General features: G+C 37.4%; 3 protein-coding genes across 14 annotated transcripts; 2 read left to right on the forward strand and 1 right to left on the reverse strand.

Moving 5' to 3' along the window:
• The first annotated feature begins 701 nt into the window (after positions 1-701).
• On the forward strand, positions 702-5,474 carry LOC111197874 (RNA-binding protein 39). Of its 9 annotated transcripts, XM_022706459.2 has the most exons (16): positions 702-901; positions 1,132-1,652; positions 1,978-2,033; positions 2,181-2,208; positions 2,365-2,446; positions 2,533-2,589; positions 2,698-2,753; positions 2,935-3,166; positions 3,404-3,487; positions 3,571-3,645; positions 3,965-4,054; positions 4,329-4,393; positions 4,481-4,679; positions 4,765-4,853; positions 4,937-5,051; positions 5,134-5,474. In XM_022706459.2, the coding sequence occupies exons 2-16, from the start codon at positions 1,156-1,158 to the stop codon at positions 5,173-5,175; spliced, it is 1,767 nt and encodes a 588-aa protein (XP_022562180.1). In that variant the 5' UTR covers positions 702-901; positions 1,132-1,155; the 3' UTR covers positions 5,176-5,474. The 9 variants fall into 9 exon arrangements, with proteins under 9 accessions (XP_022562180.1, XP_022562177.1, XP_048620364.1 ...); XM_022706456.2 differs by lacking the exons at positions 1,978-2,033; positions 2,181-2,208; XM_048764407.1 differs by lacking the exons at positions 1,978-2,033; positions 2,181-2,208 and having other exon boundaries at positions 1,132-1,636; positions 2,361-2,446.
• Positions 5,475-5,877: 403 nt separating this feature from the next.
• LOC111207901 (probable ubiquitin-conjugating enzyme E2 23) lies at positions 5,878-10,898 on the forward strand. Of its 2 annotated transcripts, XM_048764406.1 has the most exons (9): positions 5,878-6,085; positions 6,490-8,430; positions 8,763-8,900; positions 9,039-9,222; positions 9,301-9,476; positions 9,579-9,648; positions 9,740-9,879; positions 9,968-10,279; positions 10,357-10,898. In XM_048764406.1, the coding sequence occupies exons 2-9, from the start codon at positions 6,490-6,492 to the stop codon at positions 10,609-10,611; spliced, it is 3,216 nt and encodes a 1,071-aa protein (XP_048620363.1). In that variant the 5' UTR covers positions 5,878-6,085; the 3' UTR covers positions 10,612-10,898. The 2 variants fall into 2 exon arrangements, with proteins under 2 accessions (XP_048620363.1, XP_022562174.1); XM_022706453.2 differs by having other exon boundaries at positions 9,039-9,476.
• On the reverse strand, positions 10,888-13,891 carry LOC106428702 (transcription factor ABORTED MICROSPORES). 3 transcript variants are annotated; one of them, XM_022706455.2, is made up of 10 exons: positions 13,743-13,891; positions 13,606-13,655; positions 13,271-13,384; positions 12,999-13,166; positions 12,839-12,911; positions 12,695-12,763; positions 11,996-12,598; positions 11,667-11,921; positions 11,409-11,585; positions 10,888-11,321 (listed from the first exon to the last, which is right to left on the reverse strand). In XM_022706455.2, exons 3-10 carry the CDS (start codon positions 13,369-13,371, stop codon positions 11,064-11,066), a joined length of 1,704 nt encoding a protein of 567 aa, XP_022562176.1. In that variant the 5' UTR covers positions 13,372-13,384; positions 13,606-13,655; positions 13,743-13,891; the 3' UTR covers positions 10,888-11,063. The 3 variants fall into 3 exon arrangements, with proteins under 3 accessions (XP_022562176.1, XP_022562175.1, XP_013724907.2); XM_022706454.2 differs by having other exon boundaries at positions 12,996-13,166; positions 13,743-13,890; XM_013869453.3 differs by having other exon boundaries at positions 12,996-13,166; positions 13,739-13,876.
• Positions 13,892-19,102: the final 5,211 nt, after the last annotated feature.

Consider the following 19,102-nt stretch of genomic DNA (forward strand, 5'->3'; position numbering starts at 1 on the left):
TTTCTTCTGCATTTTTGTATTTGCACTACATTCAAAGCCTATAGTTTTAGAAGGTATACACTCTTGCAAGTTACAAAATTTAAATTAAAAAAAGACTAAGAGTTATGAAATTGATTGGTTGGTGTTATGATCGTTAAGACAATCAAAAATACTTCTATAGCCACGAAATTCAACCAATCAAACTTTGCTTTGTTTTCTTAAAATTCACGGCCTATATATTTTTTTTTTCATTTTCTAGCTATACACACATTTTCTCCATCATAAAACAGTGTTCTCGGTAACTTCTAATGTAATTTTCAACGTATATAATAATATTGTCATATTACTATAGTGGCATACTCTATCCAGTATCCATGAGTTCACAAAATGATTTATATATATATATATATATATATATTTTAGTAATTAATATTATTTTTAAATATATATTACTATTATACTAATCTACAACCCACTATTCATATTCACAGTCAAAACTTTTCACCTACAACAAGAAATTCTACAGCAAAAATTAAAAGCTATAGGTTCATTCAATTTGCATGTTGACTGCTATTTGGTAGGATTTGCATTTTTAAAATTATAAAAATGAAACTAATTAAAAAGTTTTTTTTTTCAGGAAAAAACAATAGTAAAATATTGAAAATAAATAAAAGAGCTAATTTGATAAAAAAAAAAAAATAATAAAAGAGCTAATAAGTGGATTGGGCCTTACACCCAAAAGAGGGTTTACTCTGAATCTGGCAAGTGGTTGGTAACTATAGAGAGATAGCGACCACCTCGCAAGCTTCGTCTTCACAGCCATTCTCTTGCCCTAGATTTCGAGCGAGCGGGAGATTTCTAGATTGAGAGCAGCTTCGAGCTTCTCCCAGTTCGTCGTTTTCTCCAATCTTCGTTACCAGGGGTAAGCCCCGAGTTAATTAAGCTCGTTTTCAATTCCATCTAGAACTCGTCGTATCCTTGCTTATAGCAGTATCGTTATGAATTGAATGCCACGGAGAGAGATAAACCTAATCAGTAGATCTTTGTTCGGGAATTAGGGTTTGGGATCGATTTAGATACTCTTCCTTTGGGAGTGATGTTGAGTTTGTGCTTGTTCTTATGCTAATTGTACGTTTCTGATTACTTTTGTAGATTTTTGGCATTGGCGTTGGAGTTATGGACTTTGATGAGTATGAGTACTTAGAGAAGACTGTTGAGAATCCTCACCTGGAGAACAACGAAGTTGAAAATGGTGGGGGTGATGAGAAACCCAAATCTGAAGTGAAAGAGCGGAGTAGAAGCTCAAGGCATAGGAGTGATGACAAGAGGGATGAAGACGAAGATGGTCGGCGTTCTAAGCGGTCGAGGTCGCACCACCGTTCACGATCTAGAGACAGAGAGAGGGATAGGCATAGAAGTAGCCGGGACCACAGAGACAGAGAGAGAGGTGGCAGAGACCGTGAGAAGGATAGAGATAAAGAAGAAAGAAATGGTAAAGAGAGAGAAGGGGGCAAAGACAAGGATCGTGACAGTAACCATGAAAAAGATCGGGAGAGAGACCGATCACGTCGAAGCAGAAGTCGATCAGAGAGACGTCGGAGTCGGGAAAGAGAAAAGAGCCAGGAAATAGAAACTAAGGAAAGAGACACCAAGGACCGTGATAGAGATCGCAGGTGCCTCTTCTCTTTTATTCTGTTAACATAAATGCTTACTGCATTCAATCAATATAATACATACTTGTTATTATTTGGCTTGAAAAGACGTATCAAGTTAGTGATTATCACCGATTCTTACTGTGTTTAGTGGTGGCTGCCTTTGCTATTCTATCCTTTTTAAGAAGAGTCCTGCATGGTAGGTTCATAATCTTATTGATGAAATTGTGGATGTGGGCTCCTAGTGTGCTTCCTGTTTTCTTGAATTGGCAACTGAATTTGAAAATTATCTTATGCTTTTGCGCTATGCTACAATAGCTTTGATGTAAGCTATAAGTTTTAACAGGTTCATACTGCTATTAGGTTCATTGGTATTGCCTTCTGTACAACTTGATGAGGCTCGTTCCGTTTAAGATAATCATTGTTATAGAAGGTAAAAAAATGGTTTTTGGTTAGACTTCAGGTTGGTCACGTGCTACATTTAAAATGAAAAAGTTGCAAGTTTTAAATTTATGAGTTTATTGTTCATCACTTGTTGACTTCGCATAGTTCCATGCAGGGCCATCTCGTTCTTCACGTGTGTACGCCTATCGGAGAAAAGTTTACTGTTCTGAATTGTCCTAATACTAACATTTTTCTTCATACCAGAAGATGCCTTCTGAAATGTCGTCTCTGGCATATTCCAAGATGTTGCGATAACGAGGTTAAATGCTTCATGTATGTTATTATGCAGACGCCATAAAGATAAAAAAGAGGATAAGGTAGAGCCTGAGGCTGATCCTGAAAGAGACCAGAGAACCGTTTTTGCCTATCAGGTATTCCTATTGTGTTAGTTATGGTTCCTTTGAAACATCTTTACTTGATCAATAATTTATGGTTTGTGGATATCTGTACACAACAGATTGCTTTGAGGGCAACTGAAAGGGATGTTTATGAGTTCTTCTCTAGAGCTGGAAAGGTTTGTCCTCTCCTCTTCGGTTTCACGTTGCAATGACGCCATCTAAATATTTTTCTGGATGGTTCAGTTAAGTTTTTCTTAACACATTGCCTTCTAATACGGTTTTAGGTACGAGATGTGCGGATAATCATGGATCGAATTTCCAGGCGTTCGAGAGGAATCGGGTAAGTTAAAAACAATTTGATTCTTATGTGGGAAGAGGAAATTTCTGTTCAATGTTAAAAAAATGCTTAACTATTGGTACACTGATAAGCTTCTGGCAGCTTCGCGGAACATAAAGTGCAATTGTTATTATCTCTTTGTTTCACTACTGTTTGCTAGTTTCTAAGTTGGTCCTGCTTGCAGGTATGTGGAGTTTTATGAAACAATGTCAGTCCCTATGGCTATTGCTCTATCTGGACAGCCTCTTCTTGGTCAGCCTGTTATGGTAAAACCATCTGAAGCTGAGAAGAATCTTGTTCAGTCAACAACTGCTGCCGCTGGAGCAGGAGGGATGCTGGGCCCCTATTCTGGCGGTGCTAGACGTCTTTATGTTGGTAACCTGCATGTTAACATGTCAGAAGATGATCTGCGAAAGGTAACTATTTTTTTCTGAGCAGTTAATGGTGTGACATGTAACGCACCTACTCTATTTTTTTTAATCAAAATTAACCATCCAATTGCTATTATGCTTAGTATAGTACGTAGATTAAAATTTGAATATTCTTATTTTGTACAAACCACAAGCTTTCAGGAATCTAGACTTCTTTTGTAATTGCTTTCATAAGTTTCGTGTTCATGTAAGATGATAATACTTTTCTTTTGGCATTCCTAGGTTTTTGAATCATTTGGGAGTGTGGAGCTGGTACAAGTACCTCGGGACGAAACTGGCCATTGCAAAGGATTTGGTTTTGTTCAGGTATGCCGAGTCAATACCAGTCTTGACTTCTTGCTGATATTCTTTGTGATTTACAGCAATCTTATCATTTCCAAACCTTACAGTTTGCTCGCCTGGAGGATGCTAGGAATGCAGTGAATCTGAATGGGCAGTTGGAGATTGCAGGTCGTGCAATCAAGGTATTGGCTGAACTTATTTTGAAAATTTTATATGATATCAATCCGGAAGGCCATAGAGAGCTGTAGTTGTGTTAAGTATTTTCTAGACTTTTAAGAAACAATGATTCTTTCAATGTGGTGAAATGCTGATATAACAAGTAACAACCAAACAGAAATTCATGTTCTCTCTGCGTAACGATGTTACATTTTTACGTCTACTAAGCAAACTGAGCCGTGACACCTGCAGTCAAACCATCTTGAGTTCATTCTAGAGGCTTCTAAACATGCATTTTATACAACATATTATGACTGTTGATGATGTGTTTTTACCTTTCATTAGGTGTCAGCTGTAACTGATCAAACTGAAGTCCCAGACGCTGGACAAGCCCAAAACACAGGTGATCTGGATGATGATGATGGAGCGGGCCTGGTAAGTAATTTTCTTAATCTTGCTAACCTATCCTCCAAAAGAGAACATATCTCATGGATATATATAAGGTAGAACTTAGGATTTGGTATATATATGAACACAATTTCATAATCAATTTAATAAAAGTCTGTTAACTGTAAATGTACAATTTTATTGCCAAGTCTGGTTTTCCAGAACATTTAATAGCTACTGTGTAAGATTTATGGTGGATTTAAGGAGTACTTTTCAAACATTGTTGGTAAACTTAAGCCTTACCTGGTTCTTTATACTGCAGTCTCTGAATGCACAATCGCGGGCTGCACTCATGATGAAGCTCGATCGCAGTGGAACTTCATCAAGGTTTCCCTGACTCCTGTTATTTATTTCTGTTTATGAAGTTTGCGTTGTTCATGTTCCAATTCCACTAAAAACAAATCTTCTTTGCAGCACTGGCCTTACTGCAGTTCCATCTATTCTCGGTGCAACTTCGACCGTTTCTCCGTTGGTGGCTCCTGTTGTACAAGGGGGTTTCCCTGCTGTTGCTGGACTCGCAGGGCTCAGTGTACATGTTCCAGCTGTTGTCGACCCAGTTGGTGTCCCCAGCGAATGTCTACTGCTTAAAAACATGTTTGATCCATCCACAGAGGTCGGTGTAAACATTTTTTCTCGTCTGCTTAACAGTTTTATATCGCAAGCTAATTCGTCTTTATACATGTATCTTTCTCGCACAGACTGAACTTGATTTTGATAAGGACATCGAGGAAGATGTTAGAGATGAATGCTCCAAGTTCGGAGAACTGAATCATATCTTTGTTGACAAGTGAGTGAGCTTCAGAATCCTGTATTATCTCTCTATCCGACTCATCTTTATTGACATTGATTGCCTGTTGCTCACAAAAACAGGAACAGCATGGGTTTTGTCTACTTGAGATTTGAGAATGCACAAGCAGCAATGGGAGCGCAACGTGCTCTCCATGGAAGATGGTTTGCCGGGAAGATGATTACAGCTACTTACATGGTACATGACTTGTTTCACTTCAAGACTGTTGGATTTAATTTCTCTATTAACGATTCTTCGTCTTCTTGTTTTGTGTCCGCAGACTACAGAGACTTACGAGGCCAAGTTCCCTCAGAGTAAGTAGAAGGAGCTTCATGAGAACTTAAGCCTTGTATTCTGGTGGAGCTGAGAAAGAGTTTTTTTTAGTACGGTCTTTAAAGCATCAGTGGAGATGGTATTTAAGATAATGAAGCTTTTGTCTTATGGCTATTAAAGAAATCCAAATCTTTGACGAACGTTTATTGTATTATTAAACTCTCTCGATATTGTGTGTGTTGGTTACTTTCTGTCTTTCATTGATGAGAACCTTTTTTAAGTTCAATTTAGTATCTTGTATTATGTATGCCAACACATTTTAGATCTTTTATAAGAACGCTTTATATTCGGGTAAGATGTTAAAAAAAAAGTTGACTATTTTTGTATTGTATGTGTTCACATTTTCATTTTGGAACAGATCTTTTAGTCGACGTTTAATTCTTCTGAACCTATTATTAATCTTTTACTCTCATAATCATTCTTCAAACTTTGCAAGTACAATTTACAATTTTACAGTTCTCCAAGCCAAGTGTAGACGATTATCTTGCTTTAGAAAAAATATTATCACGTGGTTATGGGTTAGATGTATCCATTTGTATCCGATGGTTTATTATATTTTGGTTCGGTACACAATTCAAATTTGATACGGGTTCAACCAGGAGACTTGGTAAGAAGATCCAACGGCTCAGATTGAATAGTTTGGATCATCGTAGTGCTGGTGGAATGTCGATAGAATTAGACCTGAAGTAATATAATGACGAAAGTACCCTTGACGCCGCTGAGAAGAAGAGAATCCCAACCCAGCTCCCTCCTCCCCTTTGCCTTGTTCAATCTTTTTATTCTCCTCTAGCTCCACAATTCTTGTTTCTTCTTCTGAATATAATTGTCGCGATAGACGATCGACGAGAATCTAATTGAAAATTTCGCCTCTTTAATTTCCTCCCATCACTTCAACCTTGGTACTTTTTTTTTTTTTTTTTTTTTGATTCGTCGTTAACTAATCTGTTGCTATATGTTTGAATCTCTTAATATTTCATCTGCAAGCTCAATGTGATTATTTTCTCGTAAAATTTTGAGTTCTTCCATGAATCTGTTGCTGGTGATAATTTTAGCTTCCACAGATATTGTGAACCATCGGAATGTTCTATGGGCATGCTTAGATTTTGAGCTTCTTTTTTTCTGTATAAATATTGAATTATTGTTGTTTTGACTTTAGGCGCATCTTTTTTCAGCTCTGATTATTGAAATATTACTATAATAAGTTTAGATCCTAACCTTCTGTAGCTGTTTGGTGTTTAGAAAAGTTCATTACAAGTTTTTGTGAGGACTGATTCATCAATAACTCTTGCTTGGCCTTTTTTAGATGGAACATGAGCAAGATGACCCTGGTACAGCACCACATGGTGGGGTTGATTCGCTACTTGAGAATTCACTTGCAAGTGAATCTATGTGTGATCATCCTACTGTGAGTAACAACAGCGTTCATACAGATAAGGCTGAGGATTCTGGAAGTAACGAGCATCCCAACATTTATCGAGAAGATATTGTTAGAAGCAACAAGACGGGTAGTATTGGAGTTGTGAGCGAAGTAGCTGGTGATTCTGACAGTGATATGAGTGATGATGATGATGATGACGACGACGAAGAAGATGATGAGGACAACAGTAATGATGATGATGATGATGATGATGATGGGGAGGAAGAGGAAGGGAAAAAGGGCAATGAGGATAATTCTGGGAACTACAAATGTGGTACTCTTGAGGGTGATCAGATCCGTGTGCTTTGGATGGATGATGACACTGAGCCAGTTCAAGGTGTTAAGGATTTAACCGTTGTAGACCGTGGTTTCCTACACGGAGACTATGTTGCTTCAGCTTCTGAGCCAACTGGGCAGGTGGGAGTAGTAGTGGATGCTAACATTTCGGTAGATTTATTAGCTCCCGATGGTTCTGTCCACAAGGACATCTCCACCAAAAAGTTGAAACGGATCAGGGATTTTGCCGTTGGTGATTATGTGGTTCATGGCCCCTGGCTAGGTAGAGTTGATGATGTATTGGACAATGTGACTGTGTTGTTTGATGATGGCTCCATGTGTAAAGTCCTACGCGCTGAGCCTCTTCAACTAAAACCTATTACTAAGAATAACCTTGAAGAAGATGCCAACTTCCCATATCACCCAGGCCAGCGTGTCAAAGCAAGCTCCTCATCTGTTCTTAAGACTTCGCGGTGGTTATCTGGATTGTGGAAACCAAACCGCTTAGAAGGCACTGTGACCAAAGTCACTGCTGGCTCTATTTTTGTCTACTGGATTGCCTCAGCTGGCGTTGGGCCAGATTCTTCTGTTTCCCCACCTGAGGAGCAGAGTCCTAGTGATTTGACATTGTTGTCATCTTTCACTCATGCCAATTGGCAAGTCGGTGACTGGTGCCTCCTTCCATCGGTGAATCAGTCTGCTACAATTCCCTTACATAAGCATGTATCCAAATTACGACTTTATGATTCCCAAGCAAATCAGCACCAGAAAGATGAAGTAAGCGAGAAAAATGAATATGCGGGTATAACTGCTGAAGCTTTGCCAAAGGAAACTAGTGTTTCTTCTCTTTCAAAGGAGCCTGCTCATGAGCCTTGGCCTCTCCATCGTAAGAAGATACGCAAACTTGTTATCAAAAAGGACAAAAAGGTAAAGAAAAAAGAGGAAAGCTTCGAACGATCTCTACTGATAGTTAATAGCAGAACGCGTGTTGATGTAGCGTGGCAGGATGGTACAGTAGAATGTGGGCGTGAAGCAACAACATTGATTCCAATTGAGACCCCTGGTGATCATGAATTTGTGGCTGAGCAGTATGTGGTGGAGAAGGCTTCGGATGATGATGATAACAAAACTGAAGCTAAGCGTGTTGGAGTTGTTAAAAGTGTCAATGCAAAAGAACGTACTGCTTCTGTGAGATGGTTGAAGCCACTTGGACGGGCAGAAGAACCTCGTGAGTTTGACGAGGAAGAAATTGTTAGTGTTTATGAGCTGGAGGGCCATCCTGATTATGACTACTGTTATGGGGATGTTGTTGTTCGACTATCACCTGTTACCATAGCGTTACCAGCATCTTCTTCCGGAAACTCTTTAGAGGAGGCAACAGAGAAAGACAATGGCGACCAAGATACGGAAACGCATCAAGAAGCAACTGTCCATGACAGGGAAGAAAACGAAGTCAATACGGACCTTTCAGAGCTCTCGTGGGTAGGAAATATTACTGGCCTAAAGGATGGTGATATTGAAGTCACATGGGCCGATGGAGTGGTATCAACGGTATGTCAACCTCAACTAGTCTATTCACTTACAATCCTTACTGGTCTGGTTTCTCGTCATTATATGATTTGCAACGTGTACCAAATATTAGAGTGCTTTAATATACTTGCTGTTCTAATTTCAATATGTGCTGTTCCTTCCTTGATGTTTTGGGCTAAGACAGTTGATGCGTAACCAAAGGAATAATTTGGAGAGGAGTTGTTTTCTTTTTATTTTGATGATCTAGGAGTTAGATTCAAATTGATTCTCTACGAGACTGTATGTGCATGAATCTGATGGGACTTTCCCTGCACTTTTTGAGTTATAATTCTACTTTTTTTGCTTTCTCCTAGGTTGGCCCTCAAGCAGTTTATGTCGTTGGACGGGACGATGATGATGAATCAACTGGTGCAGAAAGTGATTCAAGTGATGCTGCTAGTTGGGAAACTGTAGACGATGATGATAAGGGTGCTCCTGAGATTCCTGAAGAGGTTTGTTTTTGTTGAAAAGTGTGACTGAATATTTTTGCTTGACCCAGTACGTTATGTTAAATACAGAGGCACTGGTTTACTTCTTTGCATTACAATCATTCGTTTCTGTAAAGTAACGAGAGAATCTTTTGTTTACAGGATCATGGAAGGAGTAGTTTTACTGAGGGAAACTCTGATGCAGAAACCAATGCTGAGAATGATTCTGGGAGGAATGGTGCCCTAGCTCTCCCACTAGCTGCAATTGAATTTGTGACTCGACTTGCTAGTGGAATCTTTTCACGTGGACGGAAAACTGAAGATCCTTCCAGTTCCAGTCCCACAGGTGAGAAGCAGGCTGAATTTACTAACCCTTCCGGCGAGAGGGATTCCTTCCTCGACGATCCTACTTCTCCAAATTTAAGTGCCACTGATAACTGTGAGTCAGAGGGCACAGTTCTAGAAAACGAAGCATTGGAAAGATCAAAGAGCGAAAAATCTGATGAGCCAGTAACCTCTGAAGGTGATAGTTGCAGTTTCAGACGCTTTGATATATCACAAGAGCCTCTGGACCACCATTTTCTTGGCGCAGATGAGCAGGTAGGTCAATGACTTACACTTCAGTTTACTCCCGTATGAAATGGTTTCTCAGTCTAAATTGGAAACTTGAGTTTGATTCTTAGTGTCGTATCAAACTTGCAGAAAACCAAGGAAAGAAGATGGTTCAAAAAGGTTGATCGAGACTGGAAAATACTTCAGAACAATCTTCCCGGTAAGAGTGTGTAACTGTACAGTTAAACATTCAGCAGCATTTCATGATTGGTCACTTGTTATTGAACAGAAATTTGATTTAATTTTGGCAGATGGAATCTTTGTCCGAGTTTACGAAGATAGAATGGATCTCCTAAGGGCCGTAATAGCCGGGGCATATGGAACACCATATCAAGATGGTCTCTTCTTTTTCGATTTTCACCTTCCACCTGACTACCCTAGTGTGCCACCGGTATGAGTTTCTAGTGTTTGTTATTGCATAATCGAATCCATTTATGCATAACATAAAATAATGTTGTGTCTGGCTCTTGATTCTGCAGTCGGCATATTATCATTCTGGCGGTTGGAGGCTAAACCCTAACCTATATGAAGAAGGAAAGGTCTGCCTTAGCCTTCTTAATACGTGGACAGGCAGAGGAAATGAAGTCTGGGATCCCAAATCATCGAGCATTCTTCAAGTCCTTGTTTCACTCCAGGGTTTGGTGTTGAATTCAAAGCCTTACTTCAATGAAGCTGGGTATGATAGGCAGATCGGAACTGCTGAAGGAGAGAAAAACTCACTGGGATACAACGAGAATACCTTTTTGCTAAATTGTAAAACCATGATGTATCTTATGCGGAGACCACCAAAGGTAAGAGAGAGCTCTGTTTCTCTTTCTTAAACTCTTATCACATTGAAAACATTCTTAATTTGTGATCATTTCTATAGGACTTTGAAGAACTCATCAAAGAGCATTTCAAGAAACGTGGTTATTACATCTTGAAGGCATGTGAGGCATACATGAAAGGATATCTGATAGGTTCCCTAGCTAAAGATGCCTCAATTATCAATGAGCACAGCAGTGCAAATTCAACTTCGGTTGGTTTTAAGCTTATGTTGGCTAAGATTGCGCCAAAGCTTTTCTCAGCGCTGAGTGAAGTAGGAGCTGACTGCAATGAATTCAAGCATCTCCAGCAGCAATAACACAAGCCGGGTATATACTAAACATTGCCAATGAACCAAAGCGGAGGTTTGTGGTTTTTTTAAGTTTGAAACTCAGATATGTCGGAAATTTTCTCTCTTTTTTTAGTTACACAAGAATTGCATTATGATCCTGAGTTGTAACCCCATCTGCTCCGGCAATATTGGCAAATGATTTTGTTTTGGTTGATCATGGTTTGGAGCTTGCTTAAAAGTTATAGGGGTGCACTACAACACTTGGTTTGTCATTAGTTGTCAAATAACTTCTAACAAAGATAATTTCAAGTGAAGTTTTTTGGCTTTTTTATATATATTTCTATGTCCCATGAGAATCTGATATTCCTTTTTATTATATTTCTTGAAATGGAAAGATGCTTGAAGTGTAATTAGGCATATGTTAATGGTTCTTTCTCCTGTAAAGAACACCCATCTTGATAGCTCTGGGAACATGTTCCTTATTGGTTTTGGTAATGGTTGATGTGTTGGTGATGATGATGATGTTGTGCGCTGTGATTCATCTGATGATCATTTAGGTGGTGATGACCGCTGTGATGGTGGTGATCATCATAGTGTTGATAGTCAACTTCGTTCTTTTCGTTTTGGATCGAACCGGTTGCCATCTGATCATCATGCCATCCTCTAGATGTGTTCCGGGTTATTTCCAGCAAAGAGTTCCTAACGTGTTCAGCTGGCACCATCTCGCTATCGGTTTTCTGTAACATGGAGAGAGAAGAAAGAACCATTTAGTTTCTGTATTTTCTGTTTTGTTTCTTCACTTCCGCAGATTCTGTAGATCATACCTCGACTTTAAAGACATTGGAGACAAGACTGAGGAACCGAGTGGTGTTAGCATTTGTCACCTCAAGTCCTAAAGAATCAAGTGCCTCCATTAGTCTTGTGAAGCCTCCTGGTTTGTATTCACAAATCACCTTTACGAAAAACTCTATGCCATCTAACTGAGCCACGTCCACCTGCGGCTGATACCATCAAAATGAGGTGTTAATAGTGTCAATACAGAAGGTGAGAGTTTAGGTTCTATCTTATTATTATACTCTAACCTCCATTTCTTGTCCTTTATCATTGGCATTCTCAATATCAACATCTTGTTTCAGGTTAGGAACGTTGGAGTTGCATGAAATCCCCGGGTGAAACCCAGTGACAACTGTCCCGTTCAGACTCACCCCTCCTCGCTGCCTATTAGCTCCATCCTCAGTCTCTGAGTTTTCTTCAAGCTCGTCTTGTAGCTCCTTTGCCTCAATCTGCAACTCCTTAACGTAGTTGATCGCGTCACCAAGAATCGATGCCCTATCCAACTTCCATGCCACAAAGAAACTAGTTTCAGAGAAAGAAACAAACCCTTTAGAGTAAAGTCGCAGATGCATATTACCTTGGTTATCCTAGGAACAAGAGACCGGAGAGCGTAAAGCCTATCGTTTAGCTTCTTCCTCCTCCGTCTCTCAGCCAACAGGTTCTTAGCTTGAGAATGTTTCCCTGTCTTCTTCTTGTACTTTTGATCATCTTCATCATCAATCTGGTCGCTACAATCCGAACCGGTTCCGTTCTCATTCATTTCCTTATCGTTAGCGATTTGCTGTTCATTCACAAGCAAGCTTGGCTCGCCCATCACCGACATCCCATCTTCTGTGCTAAATGGGTTCATGCCCATCATCTCCTTGCTACCATTCTCCGGGAGATATCCCAAGTCTTGGTGATGATAATCACTCTTCACCTTCAAGTGTTGTTGTGCCTCGTACTCACTCATCTGAGGCAAGAAGTTGACCCGCATTTGATCGGTAGAGATGTCGTAGGGCAATGGGAGATTCATCATTTCTTCATCCTTTGAACCCTTTTGATGGATGTCACCACATAACATCCCGTATGGCTTCGACTCGACCTCATCCGCTACCATCATGTTGATCGTCACGGTTTCATCCATTAACATATTGCAATTGCCCATTACAAAATCTACCACGTTCTGATCTTCAGCTACCTATACATCCGTACACACATCATCACAGTAACAATCACAGTTTTAACAGTAAATAAAGTACCAAAACTTGTCATGATTTAGAAACATGAAACATACATGTCTGGTCGCAAAGAGCTCCACTAATCCTCCCGGTATAGGAATCAAAACCCTTGTACAGATCGTTTCCTGGATTTCACAAATACTAAAATAATAATTAAGAGTTCTTGTTCATGTGATTGTAGTGATATAAACGGATAATACCTGCATGAAACCTGGTTCTGAGCTCTCACTTAACCAACCGGTCTGGTTAGTCAGAAGAGTCTCCGCATATATCCTACAACAATGTCCATGTTTCCATCTCTAGATGTATCATATGAAATATAGTATATTAATGTGTGCCACATGTATATGATCATACCCGCCGGAATCAAGAGGGATGGAAGAAGGAAGATGATCAAGAAATTCACAAGATTTGGTTCGAGGATGATGAAACATAACATCCCTACAACCTTCGATGCTAAACTCTTCAGTTCCATTTTCCTCTATGAGTTGTGTCCCACCACAACAACATCCTATCCACTTCACAAACCTGTCTCCTCTCAAACCAAAAAGCAACAATGTGATGAAAGAGGAAAGATAGAGGGATCAGTTCTTAAAAAATTTATTGTACTGAAAGAATCAAATCAGACAGACCTTTGGTCTTCGTTTAGTCTCCAAAGAACACAATAGTCCCAAGCTCTTGCACCTACCAGAGGCCTTAGTTTCTCCAACAAGTTTTGCATAGTACTCTCCATTCTCTCAAAATGTCTACACCACAATAAGAAGAAATAAACTTTCAAAAATGGACAAGTTCCCTTGAAACTCTAACCAATATAATGCCAATATTTTTTTTATGGTTTTGTTCGTTAACAAATGCGAAATTTGAGATGACATAGGTAATTAGAAAGACAAAATGTATCATTTACATGATTTCAAACCAATGAGAGCTCAAATATATCATGAAAAGAATTAAGATAACAAGAACTTACACAAGATTCCTGGAAGGAAAGATTCCTCAAAAATCTTGTGACTGCCGAAACTTGAAAAGATAAAGCAAAAACAGCTAAGAAGACAAGAGACTGCAAGAAAGAAGAAGAAACAATAGAAGCTAAAACTACATACATACATGGTTGTGCTTTCTGTGTAAAATAACGTCACCAACAACTTAGATTTATATATATATATATTTGTGTGAAAATAGCTGTGTATAGTTTTCTTTCTTTCTCTCTTAGGAGAGACTGATTGTGGCTTTGTTAGGTAAAGTGCAAGACATGCATGACGATCAGGTATATATGTGTATACGTATATAAATGATATATAGATCAAATTAGTATATTAAAAAGAATTAAAATGATGAAAGGCGAAGATTGCATGAGCTAAGGTAACGTGCAAAGCCCTAACTAACTTTGTTGAGAGCTTCTCTTGTTCCGTTTAGGTTATGCATTCTTCTTTCGGTGTCTCAACTACTATTTATTCTTTGTTTATTTTATTTTTACTTTTAGTTTCTTTTAAAAAGGAAAATCTCTAAGAGCATGATTATCGGGTGAAACCCGTTTTAGGTTTCTAATTTTTTTTTTTTTATCTGATTAAAAAAAAAAATTAAAAATTAAAAACGGAACCAACCGCGGGCTGCCACGTGTCGTGGAGCCCGTAAAATAGTGTAACAAACGGACCGAAACCGTTCCTTATCTTGCGACCTATGAAGCCCGTTTTTAACAAAACCGCAGGGTCCACTCCTTAAAAAACGCGTTAGATACCGCGTTGAAGATGACCTAATGCTTTAAGAAAAAAAAATCTCTAACAAAACCAAGATAATTTAAGTTGTCACTGATTTTTTATTCTTCCAAGTTTGGGCGTAAATATGTTCTCGTATGACATGAGAGATACAATTGACATAAATGATTGCATGTTGACGATATCATATATTAAAACATAAGTCGCAACCTTGATTTATGTGTACTTTTTTTTAAAAATGAACTTAATGAACATATTCTTAGAAAGTCATGTTACATTTAATCTCTAATCTTATCATTTAAATTTTGGGTCTACCAGAAATTTTTATTGGGCTACGAATAATTGGATTTAAAGAATAGATGATCCATTGGATTATAGATAATACAAATTAAATAGATATAATTTAATGTTGTAATACTATACCTCCATATATTAAATATTTAAATATTTGATCGATGTTAACTTTTAAAATTATAAATTAAAAAAAAATCATATTATCTAACAATGATTAATATTTACTACCTTAAACCAATGAAAACAAATTTTAAACTATATAGTTTATTTTAAAAATTAAAAAAAAGCTAAATGTTTAATTATTTACTCGATAATATAAATCTATGAAGCGAAAAGTTTAAATTTTTTTAAAATTTTCTAAATTTGTGAAATGTTACAATATCTTTGAATATGACAATAAAACAATATTTTACTAATCTTTATATATTTAGTTACGATTTTAATAATAAAATAATAATCTGAAAATATATATATAGAAAAAGATACAAATACATGTGAAAGTTTAAAACAATCTATTCAATGAAAAGAATATACCGTACAATTATTATGTTTTGAAAATTGATAGACACATATATTATAATATATGCCAATTTAAAATTGAAAACAAAATATTTATATAATAATAAATGAAAACAAAAACGGTTGTGCGGATCGACATCTAGTTTCAATTAAATGAACCGCCAATAACGTAGATCTATTATGAAAACAATTAATACTACTAGTATAGTAGTATTATTTAGTGGGGCAAATCTGGGGCTGGCTTTGTCCTCCTAATCAATATCCATACACCCAACTGTCCACCTTTTATGAAGCTGAGATTTCGATTACGTAACAAAACCACTCCCATAGTCCGATGTAAGTTTCTGCATCTGGAATATATCTATACGCATGTCTCTCATCATCAATGAATGGGATGATAAACTACCGACTAAGAGAACTTTTACAGACAAACGTACATCATATACTGATTCTAAATTAATAAGAAGGGGAATATTTGTTTTGGGTTTAAGGGAAGCTCATTAGTTTCATGACATATCAACACTACAAGAAAACAGCGGCATACTGAGGGAAAAAATCGTCGGTATGTCGTCGGAATAAGGCTATTCCGACGACATACCGACGAAAAAAGTCGGAAATAACTCATCGGAAATTCATTTTTCCTCGGAAATCCCTCGGAAATTTCCGACGGAATTCCGAGGAACTGAATTTCCGAGGAAACTCCGAGGACCACTAGATCGTCGGAAAGTTCCTCGGAATATACCGAGGGAGGACTTCCTCGGTATATTCCGAGGAAATTTCCGATGGTCCAACCCTCGGAAGTTCCGACAAAATCTTCCTCGGAATTTGCATCGGGAATTTCCGAGGAATGTGGCCCTCGGAAATTTCTGAGGAACGTAGTCCCTCGGAAAATTCCGAGGAACATTCCCTCGGATTTTTTTTTTAAATTCCGACGACTTATTCCGAGGAAAAGGTCGTCGGAAATTTCCGAGGGTGCTTTTCCTCGGAATTTCGAAAAAATTAATTTTTTTTTAAAAAATTAATTTTTTTTTTAAAATTAAAATTTGTGAAATTTAAATTCAAAAATATAAAATTAAAATTAAAACTGAAAACATATTAGATAATTCAAAGTTCTACAAATAAAAATAAAACATTCCGAGTTTTTGGTAAAAAAAAAAAAAACTACGGGTCTTGAATGTTCGGGAAAACCTCGTTCGGGTACATCCTCTTCATCATCTCCATCATCTGCTCATTCAGCCTCTTATGTGTCTCATAGCCCGCCTGTTGAGCTGCCATCTGGGTCTCCAACGCTGATATCCGATCATCCTTGTCCTTCAGCTGAGCCGTAAGAACTTCTGGATCAACATATGGCGGTGGTGCAGAAGAAGGAGCAGCCGACCGGGAGCGACGACCCAAACCGACCAAACGTCCCTTCTTCTTTGGAACCGACTGAAATATAAATAGCCAAATTTAAATAATATAAATTGATGATAAAATAAAAATCAAGAAATTAATAAATTGAACTTTAAAAAAAAGAACTTACCGATTCAACGATTTCGTTGATTCGAAACTGGGACAAGTTGGTCGCAGCCGTCGAAGCGTCATCCTCGGTTTGAAGCTGAGACACTTCGTCTACCACCTGAGTTTGGACCAGGTCGACCACGTCCCTCACAAGACCGTCATCAATCTGGCCGGTCTTCTTGTTGGTATACGCCCTCCTCATTAGGGCGAGATCATCAACCGGCTCGCCATCATTTTCTTCCGCCTTGAAAAAAAACATAAATTAAAGAAACATTAGAAATTAGAAGAAATGCACAATAAATTAAAATTCTGAAACTCAAATAATTGAAGAAAAAGCGGTTGAACTTACCATGCGATCTCCCAGAGTGGCAATAGATTGAGCACCCAAGTTATGCTTGTAGATGTCCTTCCCTTTGCGGTCGCTCCTGCGGTTGGTGGAGTTGGTGGAAGAAGTTTCTTTCGTCTCTTCCTTATCCCAATGCGCACACAACTCATTCCAGACCGTGTCGTTCATCGACTTTGGGACCTTTTAATAAAAAAGAAAAGAAAATAGTTTAATAAATTAAAAAATAGTTTAATAAATTAAAAAATTGTTTAATAAATTAAATCGAATCTTATTGATTTTCCACTTCTTCTTCCACTCGTGGATCTGCTTCCCATAGTTGTCCATAACTTTATGGACGAAGTGGTGATAGATAAAGAGCGTCTCATCGGAATTCCAGTTGAACTCTTGCTGAAAAAAAAAACACAATTAGTAGAAAATTTATATTAAAGATTAAAAATATAAATAAAAAATTAGAATATTTACCGCAAACTGACGAAACCACAGATGCTGCTTGTCTGTAGGGAAGTGAATGAAAGTCGGATGTCCCCTGTCGAGGGCCGAGTACATCATACGGTTGATCCATGCGCTGATCCCGTTCCCGGATCGGTTGAACCTAATAAAAAGAACAAACGGTTAATAATGAATCCAAATTTTTTTTTAAAAAATATGTTTAATTACCATGTTTGACCCCGTCCATGTGGATACGGAGTGAGATAGGAAAGATGGTCACGACCGGGCTGTTGAACCAACTCCGCAACACTCATCACTCCCGGAGGACCCGGAGGAGCAGGAGCGGATGCAGCAGCGGGAGCGAGAGGAGCAGGAGCGGGTGCAGCAGAGGGAGATGTATGGTAGGAGCTGTGGGGCGAAGGGGAATCCTGAAAATGGCTGGAATCCCGAGACTGGCTCCCCGTACCACCACGACCACGACGCTGTCGAGGCCGGGTCTGATCATCATGAGAAAAAAAAATATTAATAAATATAGAAATAAAAAAATATTTTTAATCAAATAAAAAGATTTATAGATATTAAAAATGTTTAAAAAAAAAATAAATAATAGTTTTAATAAAAAAAATTTATAGATTTAAAAATAAAAAATAGTATAAAAATTACAAAAAATAGTTTTAATAAATTAAAAATAGTTTAATAAATATAGAAAAATGTTTAATAATATAGAAATATATAATATATATATATATATATATATATATATATATATATATATATATTTTTAAAAACAAATCCCAAATATTAGTTTTTAATCACAAAAAAGTTTTATAGATATTAAAAATGTTTAATAAATATATAAAAATAGTTCTAATAAACAAAAAATAGTTTTAATAAATAAAAAATAGTTTAATAATTACAAAAAATAGTTTTAATAATATATATATATATATATATATATATTTTTAAATCCCAAATAATAGTTTTTAATCACAAAAAAAGTTTTATAGATATTAAAAATGTTTTGTAAAATCCAAAAAATCGAATTTATAAACAAAAATCGTTTTGTAAAATACAAAAATCGATTTTATATACAAAAATCGATTTTATAAATACAAAAAAAATAAAAAAATTATAAAAAAATTCTAAATCAATTCAACAAAACAAATTATTCAACCAAATCACAATTCTAAACCTATTATACAACCAAATCACAATCCTAACCAATCACCCTAACAAAAATCTATCAAAACTACACAAAAACCTAACAAATAGAACCTAAGAGAGTGGGATAGGGTCCTTACATGATTTGTGTAAGAGAAGGGGGAGATCGCCGGAGATATCGCCGGAGATATCGCCGGATTTCAGTGGGAAATCGCCGGAGGAGTCGCGCAGAGGAAGAAGAGAGAAATGGGGAAGAAGAAGCGGCTCGTGGTTATAAAACCTAGGATCCGACGGATACTATCCGTCGGAATTCCGTCGGAATATTCCGAGGAAATACCGAGGAACTAGTGTTTGGGGTTTCAAAACATCAATTTTTTTTCCCGTATTTCATTTCTTATACAATTGTAATGCATACCATTGAGGATTCTTTGTATAGATGAGCATAAACCATGAAATAATAAATTTCAAAACGAATTGAAAGTATTCCCTTTACCGTTCATTAA

This window comes from Brassica napus, chromosome C7 (assembly GCF_020379485.1).
Source record: "Brassica napus cultivar Da-Ae chromosome C7, Da-Ae, whole genome shotgun sequence".
Classification (NCBI taxonomy): Eukaryota; Viridiplantae; Streptophyta; class Magnoliopsida; order Brassicales; family Brassicaceae; genus Brassica; species Brassica napus.

What these genes read in the sequence shown, in the direction of transcription:
- LOC111197874 (XM_022706459.2), top strand. Translation starts at nt 1,156, where the DNA reads ATGGACTTTGATGAGTATGAGTACTTAGAGAAGACTGTTGAGAATCCT. An exon ending in TTGCAGGTCGTGCAATCAAG is followed by an intron (nt 3,646 to 3,964) that starts GTATTGGCTGAA and finishes ACCTTTCATTAG; the next exon opens with GTGTCAGCTGTAACTGATCA. An exon ending in TGTTTGATCCATCCACAGAG is followed by an intron (nt 4,680 to 4,764) that starts GTCGGTGTAAAC and finishes TTTCTCGCACAG; the next exon opens with ACTGAACTTGATTTTGATAA.
- LOC111207901 (XM_022706453.2), top strand. Translation starts at nt 6,490, where the DNA reads ATGGAACATGAGCAAGATGACCCTGGTACAGCACCACATGGTGGGGTT. An exon ending in CTCCTGAGATTCCTGAAGAG is followed by an intron (nt 8,901 to 9,038) that starts GTTTGTTTTTGT and finishes TTTTGTTTACAG; the next exon opens with GATCATGGAAGGAGTAGTTT. An exon ending in TTCTTGGCGCAGATGAGCAG is followed by an intron (nt 9,477 to 9,578) that starts GTAGGTCAATGA and finishes TCAAACTTGCAG; the next exon opens with AAAACCAAGGAAAGAAGATG.
- LOC106428702 (XM_022706454.2), bottom strand. Translation starts at nt 13,371, where the DNA reads ATGGAGAGTACTATGCAAAACTTGTTGGAGAAACTAAGGCCTCTGGTA. An exon ending in AGACTAAACGAAGACCAAAG is followed by an intron (nt 13,167 to 13,270) that starts GTCTGTCTGATT and finishes GAGAGGAGACAG; the next exon opens with GTTTGTGAAGTGGATAGGAT. An exon ending in TTGTTCCTAGGATAACCAAG is followed by an intron (nt 11,922 to 11,995) that starts GTAATATGCATC and finishes GTGGCATGGAAG; the next exon opens with TTGGATAGGGCATCGATTCT.